The 9,281-nt window shown below is 42.5% G+C and overlaps 1 protein-coding gene across 1 annotated transcript; it reads right to left on the bottom strand.

Annotated features, from left to right (window-relative positions):
• Positions 1 to 1,850: 1,850 nt before the first annotated feature.
• Positions 1,851 to 8,975, bottom strand: LOC113012127 (synapse differentiation-inducing gene protein 1-like). Its single transcript, XM_026152134.2, has 4 exons — positions 8,582 to 8,975; positions 6,293 to 6,781; positions 3,401 to 3,538; positions 1,851 to 2,701 (listed from the first exon to the last, which is right to left on the bottom strand). Exons 2-4 carry the CDS (start codon positions 6,713 to 6,715, stop codon positions 2,543 to 2,545), a joined length of 720 nt encoding a protein of 239 aa, XP_026007919.1. The 5' UTR covers positions 6,716 to 6,781; positions 8,582 to 8,975; the 3' UTR covers positions 1,851 to 2,542.
• Between the last annotated feature and the right edge of the window lie 306 nt (positions 8,976 to 9,281).

A 9,281-nucleotide genomic window follows, 5' to 3' on the forward strand; every position in this document is an offset into this window, starting at 1 on the left:
TATCTCAAAGGATGAACCAGCATTGTGTATTCACGTAAATATAAATTGTGTCTTAAGGCACTGTGTTGCTAGCAGCGACATAATTTGCTCCCATTTCTTAAGTTGAATCTATGAAAAATCTCAAAGACAGCATTGTTGGACATGCATAAAATAGTATTAATGTGCCAACAAGGTGATTCCCAAAGAGCTATTAGCTGAAAATTTGTCATCTCTTGGCACAGTGTGCCGTGTGTCCGAAAAGAAACCAATTGAGGAAACTGAATAAAAGCACGAAGGCTTAAAAACCTTTCCACAGCAGATGGGCAGTATCTGAAAGTCATGTCCTTAAGAAACAGGAAAAACAATTCTGCTAAGACATGGCACAGAACCTGAGAGATGTATCTGGCCCTTCAGATCCAATCTACTTTTTGCTGAAACCTCATCAAACAGTTGAAGGGTCGATGTCAAGACTTGGCATATCTCTCAAGAGTGCAGTGTGTCATTTTAGGAAATGGAGTGAAATGGCTGAGGTATATCAAATTACACAAGAACTGAACTGCAAATCAGTGGCAACAGTTCTTATGGATTGATGAATAAAAATGTTACATTTTTGACAAACTCATTGTCAATATGTACTGACGAAATCATGAGAGGTACAACAGTGAGCATCTAAAGCCATCTGTAAAACACTGTCATGGTTTGGGGCTGCATTTCAATCAGTGACGCTGAACATCTTGTCAAAATTGATGGAAAATTGATGGCCTCCCCACAGCCTGATCTCAACATTATTGAAGCAGTGTGGGATCATATTGACAAAGAAGAGCTTTAAATGTCGTTCAAGAAGCCTGGAGATCTGTTTCTGAAGACTTCATAGAGTTCAGGCTGCCTTACATGCTGTGATTCAAGACTTTTGCGTAGTGTTGTAGGTTTTGATGCAAAATTTTTCACTATGACTAGCTTGGATGTTTGAGCCATTTTACCATTACATTTTTCCAACCAATAGTTTTGTCTGTTTGTTGATTACATTGAGGTAGCCGTCAGCTCACAGGGGTAAGGCAGGTCATCTAATCAGAAGATTGGTGGTTTGATCCATGGCCGCTCCAGTCTCCAGTTTCTCTCTGATGCATACATTAGGGTGTGAATGTTAGATAGAAAGAACAAGTGCTTGGATGAATGCGTTAACGAGGCATGTTGTATAAAACGCTTTGAGAACACAGATAAAGTAGATAAGCGGTGTAAGAATGAGTCCATTTACCAACCATAGCTATTGCTAATCTTTCATCAGTTTAGTTATTAGTTTAAGCTTTGCTTATCAATCACCTTTCGTCAACAGCTATGTCAAATGTAGCTTAAGTAGTTTAAGTCTTTATTGTTCACTGCTAACTATTTTAGCCCAACTAACTGCTGCAACTTTCCATCATTCAATACTTTTAGCTAACCCCTTTAGCCATTTAGCTGTTCAGCTGTAGTGCAAGACTCTCCCCTCAGTCCATTCTGTCTCTGAAACAAACCATTTTAGTTCCCTTCCAGTTAAACCAACTTTGTCGTGATTGGCTGCCCATCATAAACAGTGTGTCTGAACAGCAGGTGCTGTGTTCACATCTAGAAACAGAAATCAAGCAGCTGAGACAGTCTAAGCTAACTCTGAGCTTTTGGTCCACTGGGATTTTGTACATAAACACATCCCTTAATATGTGAAACTTTGTGTTGTGAATGGGGTTTTTAATTTTGTTTTTTTTTAATCAAATTATAATCTGGAGTTCAGTTAATTACTTGCTTTTTTCCTAGCCCCATGCCAGTGCAGAACTATCCCTGCTCTGAGGCGCACCTGTCAAAGAAAATTGAATAAGGGAATATGAGACATTAGAGTGTTTAATTATTCATGCCAAATATATTTATTGACTAAATTTACAGTTCACAATAGACACTAATAAATTTCTAGTCCACTGCTTGGCATCTTTGTGTACACTTGACACATTTGTTGTCTTTCTGTCACGGGTCCACTTATCACGTCTTACTAACTGGATCCCTTTCGAGTATTCCTTAAATGAACAATCACCCAGAAATCCATTGGCTGACTGTTTTTCCAAGAAATTCATTTACAAAGAGAATAATACACAATCTGCAACAGTAAGGACAGATAGTACACTGAATGTAAAGGTCAAATAAAAATGCTGTAAATGATTAATGTGATAAAAGGTAGGTAGTGTCATACTCTATGAGTTCATTTTTTTCTTAGATAAGTGTAGCACAGTCTTTGTGGAAGAGTAGTCATCTTTCTCAGCACTGTCTTTTTGTGTTTTTATAGAGGGATCGGGAGTGTTGCATTCCAGAAATAAAGATTCAATCCAGATCAATATGCTGTCCAAGTAATACTCCATCCACACATATTTTCTTCTCTTGCTCTCCTTCTGTTCTTTCTCTTCATATAGCTTCTGCTTTTGCAGAGAGCCAGCTTCGACAATGACGCACACCTTCAGGAGAGGCAAATATCTGTCCACCCTTTCCCTTCCTTTCATCTTTATGTCTACCGTCTCCACCCTCCAAGCATGTGGTCCTAGTGCTATACATGTCCAGGCTTGGACAGGTAGGCTATGAGGGCCACAACCACCCCCACATACATCCCTGTTCCAATGGTAATGGAAAGTGCAGCCAGGAATAGGGCTCTTCTGGAGCTCATCCCTGCTCTGGAGAAGTCTCCCTTTGCAACGGCCTTGCCAGTCTGACAAAACAAAGCAGAGAGTGAAATGAGCTGGTGTGTTACTCATCAGCACCGAGTGTCTGAGTAGGTGTAAAGCCACAGTTAAAAGAGAGAAAACAAGAAATGCTCTCAGGGAGCCATTAGTTACCATGGCAATTAGGTCATTATCCCTCTGACAGTGACAAATGTGTTGTTTGGGTGTTTTGGTTTCCTATCAAAAATGAGGCTGGCCTTTATTTATTCTTTTGACACATTATTTTCTGTTCTGGTATAATTGTCTCTGCAATTATTGTGTTTCAAAACTACAGAGAAACACTGTGCTGCGTTTGAGGTGAGAGGGCTTGAAGCTAATGGTTTTTTAGACCAGCAGGATGCTAACCATAAGACCAACCAAAGGTGCTGCTATAATTGCAAATGAGTTCTCAGCTATGAGCAAAACAAGTTAAAAAAACAATATAATGGCAGTCGGTCGCTCACACAGGAGCGCACTGTGAACCAAAACCTTAGAGTTAATGGTTTCCCAAAGTGAACACAGGTGACTGACAAGTGGGCCGAATCTGTTTAATTTACATAGCCAATCATCTGAAACAACTGCAAGGAGGGTCACAGGGTGGAAAATGGGCTGCGGCTGCACTTGTCTGAACGCTTGTGCTCACTGACCTTAAATAGAATGCAGTGTAATAAGAGTTGATGACATCCTTGAGATCTCTGGGCCTTTACCTTGTGAGAGTAGTAAAAGGCAACGATGCCCAAGGGCCAGAAGCAGCAGAGCATGGAGAAGATGGCGAGGCCCAAGTAGTCCCGAGGGGGCAGCACAATGAAGTTGTCCTCACTCTCACTGTCACTGGAGCTGTCACTCTGGAAGACGTTGATTTTATACAGAAAAATTAAAAGTCAGAAAAAGAACGGATGTGGAACCTTATATATAAACATAATAACAGAGTATGGCTGACGTATAAAAAGCCAGGTGTACTTTGGACAGCTTTATGGTGTCGTAGCTTGACATCTCATGCTCCCTCTCTACTGTATCTAACCTTTTCTACAACCGCCCAGGACAGGATGTGCTCAGTCAGCCAGAGAGGATTTGGTGCCTCTGTCAACACACATGAGCGGTCTGACAGATAACACAGGATTAACGGATTGTTCCATCATTGCAAGGTGACAGGACAGAGCGTCATTTATGTGCTAAATTGCTTTTACACTCTGAGAGACCTCCACCATCTTTCCTTAATGCACCAGGCATCTTATGAGGTGTACAACAGGAGCCTGTTGAACGCATCGTACCTTGAAAGTCAGGGCCACGGGAGCTAATGAGTGATAGATCTGAATGCCACTTAGGCCACATGGGCACACCGAGCCTGCAGCAACGATGGCAATGTGACTACTACACAGGTGACCTTTAAGAGAAGGTGGCCTTACTTCTCTTAGCTGTCCCAGACATGGAGAGGATGTTTGTCTAAATAAACAGCCCCCACAGGAGCAAGGTTTCATTTGTTAGTCTTCCTGCCTTCGGATCAATCAAAGCAGGGAAAAAGGAAAGTGCAAAAACAGAAATCGATGTGTAAGGCGGGAACTGAACCGACCATTTTAGAGGTAATTAAGGAACAGGCAGTGAGGCAAGCAAGAGAAAAAGGAACCATACTTGTAAATAGCCACATTTCACAGAATATTCTAAACTATTTTCTAGCGTCTGATCGCATCCGAATTAACCAAAACACTGGATGCAATGTAATAACTTTGAGCTATATTCAGAGGATTTCTGCTCAGAAACCTTATTTAGAGGTCAGCGGGGGGTCCAAAGAGTTTACAAACAAATACCTTTGCCAAGAAAGAGATTACGAAGCTCTCTCTTATCTGCTTTATGAACACTGTCCACCTAGACAGACGGGTACGATCTATCAAAACAGCAGCTGGTGGTAACTGCATAATCTGACATCACATGAATAAACTGGTGAGTACAAACAGCAGTAATCTCCTTTTATCTCCGTAGCAAGAACTGATAACAGTTCTGAGTGACTGCTGCATTCAGTCTTACTGACAGCTTGCCTGACACAGAGTCCGGTCGGCTGGGAACACGCTCCCAGTCTGGTCTGCCAGTATAACGGATGGGGGTCCGCCGAGGCTCAGTGCCTTTAACAGCCCTGTCACAGCTCTCTCCTAGTCCTTGTTAATGTCTGAAGGGGACAGACGACTCAACACCGGGGCGCGCACACACACACACACACATATGCACGTATCTGTGCACCTAGTTAGCAGGGGCAATCACAGTGGCATCATGCACAGGGTCTTGTTACTTTGTTACCTGCAATTTATTTTGTCTGTATCACCCAAATGTCAAACATCACCTGCCAGAGACTTGGTCTACGTTTTTCCCCCCCTCTCTGTTGCTGATTGTACACAAGGCCTGCAGCAACATGCAACTGTGAAGGGAAAATGTGTAAACACAGCTGCCACAGACAATATATGGGTAATTTTGGAACTATATGGACCTTCCCCAGCTGCTGCTCTGTTTCTCTTATTTATATTCCCATAGCTGTAAAAATCCTCTTAATCACAGTTTCTCTGAGTCGGCATGACTCGAATATTAGCGCTGCGGCACACGGATGCACGCACAAACACAAAGGCAGGAGGAGAAAGTAAAGAAATGTAGGTGCAAAAGGTCTCATATTCCATTTGGAAAGCCAGCTTTTTATCAGAGCACTGTTAATCACATTCATTTGCGCTTTTGAATTGACATGGAATAACTTTGGCTCCGGGCTCACCTGCTCTGACGGCCATGAATCAGCACAGCCTCGCTTAACACCGTTAAAGCACGACATTACTTATGGCATTAATGGCAGTTGCTGCTATGTCTCAATCTATCTGCCAGGCCTCCGAGTGACAGGAGCTGGCGTGATCATCAGCTCGGTAAGGGTGCTATACTTCTTCCTCTGCCAGCTCAGAGCCCTGAGTACTTCACAAGCCTCCCTGGGTGAAATTAGATTTTCACCACTTCTGAAAAGACTTTGCTCTTTTTTGCTGTCATGTTATCTTTTTTGTGACTATATTAACCCCAAAAAAGAGGGGAAAAATTGCAAAATAGATAAAAATCAGATGTGTCATTTTCTTGGAATGTAATTATAAGACAAAAGCGAACAATTACCCCGCACCGCATTTCAAAGAGTCACAAGCAGATTGACCATTTGCAGAAAAGAGTGAGAAATGCGCGTGAATCACGCCGACAATCTAATAGAACAGCAAATGAAATAATAAGCATCACTACAGCACCGTGACTCATTTTCTGCTGAAAGCTGGCCCTGACAGTTACAAGCAAGTGTTGAAACGCATTTAATTTCATATAGTGACTCAATATTCAATTACTCTGTCAACACTGCCAAACGGTTCTTGCTTCGGTCTGCTGCTTATGCATGTATGGCTACAGTAATCATTCCTGTATGCCTTGTATAAAAAATGAAGAATTATAAGTTTATTATTTCTCTAATAACTTAATAACACAGACTTCCTCATGTTGCATCAGATGCTTGGAGCTATGGATAACATGCCTATAAAGCATGGTGCCCTGCCATTTATGCAGACGACATATTCATGTTTTCCTTTCATGTGACCTCTGACCTCATACTCAGGACCTTGCTGCTCCTCCTCCACCTCATAGGATACCGTCTGTATCTTGGCATCCTTCTCCTCTTGCGCGCTATCCACTGTGTTTTCCGTGGAAACGCCATCTGACGCCTTACTCTCTGTGAAAGTGGTTTCAAAGCTCTCGCTTTTCGAGTCCTTGCTATGAAGGCTGATGTCGTCCTTGCACAGGATGAAGCTGGGCCTGTAGAAGGCCTCCACTGCCAAATGGAGAGAGGTGGCATCCAAGAATTGCTGAGCCTTATGTTTGCCATTGGCCCCAGTGCAGTAGTAGCCAATTAGGCTGTCCTGATAAGGCTGGCTCGGGTAGTCACACTGGTAGCCCTGGTAGTCGTTAGGAACTGCATGACTGCTGGTTTTGTCCAGCAGGGGGTTCTGGAGCTCGCTGAGGCTCTCCATGAGGGCTGGTTCAAACGTCTTGTGGATCAAAGGATGGAGTCCAGAGAATATCGGGCAGTCTGGCAGCTGAAAAAAAAGTCAAAGAAGTCAAGTCTAATCACAGCACATTCTAGGGAATATAGAGTTAATCTAGGTGTGGTATAGGTCTCCAGTTTGATCTAAGCATGAAAATGTGCCCTCTAGAACAGATTTCTAATGCAGGAAATATTTCATCTTGTTTGACAATCAGGATTCCTCTCCTAAGCTCTCACCAGTCTGAGCCATAAAAATCACCATCTGGTGTATGTTCAACTGTTGCATCTCACACCCCCCCCCCTCCAGTTTTATATAAACATTTAGTGAAAAAATATCTTCCACGTGTCACAGCTTCCTATAATGAATACGTGGAGAAAGGATGATAGTTGGTGCTGTATTTCGCGGTGCATACTAATTTGACAAGTCTGAAGTGGCCTCCTCGACTCCGCCTGGATGTTCAAATGCAGCTGAAGAGTGGGACTAATGAGTAGAAGATAAAATAATAATAATAATAAATGACTGCTTTATGTAAAATAATAGCAATTAAAAAAACACAACAACAAAAACAAGAACGCTGTCAGGAAAGGCAGTCACTAAGGCAACCAGTCCACCAATGAGAGGCTCTGTGATATGAGCGTGTCCAGATTTGGGGTTAAGCAAATACACTACTTTGTTTTGCAAAACGGTCAATCCCTGTGGACCTCGTCCATCAAATTCATTTTTTTCATCCCGTGACTAATGGCGAAATGAGATAAAGGGGCTGCATTATGTTATGAAAATAAGTCCGAGTTATGTCATGTGTTTGTTTAGTTGAAAGTCTGAAAACTGAGAAACAAGCTGCAGGGATGGAAATGCACAAGCACATTTGGATGCGATTGTGATTTTGCCCAGAGATTTTGATTTTTGAGGTCTGGAAGGTGACTGAGTGGAGCATAATGGCATACAGAAATACATGAGTTTGGCAAAATATCTATCTATCTATCTATCTATCTATCTATCTATCTATCTATCTATCTATCTATATTGAAAATAATAGTATACAGTGTGGCATAAACTACACCCTTTAGACTTCTCTGGCTGCCTCTGACAGTCTCCACAAACAGTAAACAATAAAACAGGCAGAGGGTGTTGTAAGAGATGCATTATTTCCTCCATATGCAGTGACTTCCTGGCCGTCAGAGACAGCGGTCCTTAAACACATGCAGATTTACAGGAGAACTTTGGAGCCTTTGACCTCCTATGATTAAAAAAATAAAAAGCTCATGCATCCACAGTAGCTTTCACAGTTATTTGCCGTGGGGAAGCATGAATAATGTGGGCCAGTGGCTGAATGTGAGCCCACACACTCACACATATGTACACGCGCACAACACTCAGCTCAGTATCTTCAACACTGTGTCCATCCTCATATGCTCCTGTGCCTGAGCCGCTCTTCAGATAACAAGGAATTCCATTACACACTACATTAGACAACAAAAATCACATCTCACATCCACAAATAATTCATCAGACTCTGGAATGAGTGCACTTAGCACATGAGAGTCTTGGACTCCGCGATTATTAATGACCACCTCTGTCCCTCTGTCTATCTACCTTGTCTTTGTTTAATCTGCTATGGGTTATTCATACATGACACTTTCTTAGCCACAAACACAAACAAAGGCACAATATATTTCCCCTATTGTGGTGCGTCCGCTTCACGTAAAATTGGAAAACTTAATTTTCAACGTACAATGGAGGGAATTTCCTATTTGTTCCCACTCTACTACTCTCAGATATACATCTATCCTAGAACAGCAGCCTAAGAACATATTGTGGCAACCAGCAGCTAAACATCGACGGTCATCTTACCTGTAGTTGAAAATCCTCCGGCAGGTTTGCTCAGCATCATTCCTCGACGCAACTGAGTCGAGGTAGACGGAGCAGTGGACCCACCTTCCCACTTCACATTAACAGTTTTCGCAAAACTGCCATCGTAGCAACAACAACAGCTCCCCTTCAAACGGAAGTAAGTCCGTGTGTGAGAGAATGGACTCTGGATGCTGTGACAGTGCCGCTGCTGCGTTTAAGGCAGATTTTACGCACAGTATCTCACCGAGGCTCGGGCTCCAAACAACTCCAACGGAGGCTGAGCTGACTCCAGCCAAGTGATTGGCTGCGTGAACTCTATTACCGACTAAGGATTTGACATTTCTAAACTTCCCTCTTGCTTGGTCGTCTAACTCTATTCAGCATTTAAAGTGTCGGCCGGTTTTCTTCTTTTTTCTTTCTTCTACGCCTCCTCCCAGCGGTTCTATTTTGCATTGTTGCATAAGAGTCCTTTTCGAATCAGGTTCTTAATATAGCCTCTGAAATGTGTGATCACGTGAGCCACCATTCCCACTTTGCAAACGCATCTGATTTGTATCGTGAAATGATCGCCCTGCTTCTAACTTTCGCATCTTCACAGTGAAACGATTAGGTGTTATTCTCGCTGAGAGCGCCCACTAAAGATAAAAACACAACACGGAAACATTTTTGTAAAGCTTTCCTTCTGCTACATTAATTTTTA

Source organism: Astatotilapia calliptera, chromosome 19, assembly GCF_964374335.1.
Source record: "Astatotilapia calliptera chromosome 19, fAstCal68.1, whole genome shotgun sequence".
In the NCBI taxonomy this organism is placed as follows: domain Eukaryota; kingdom Metazoa; phylum Chordata; class Actinopteri; order Cichliformes; family Cichlidae; genus Astatotilapia; species Astatotilapia calliptera.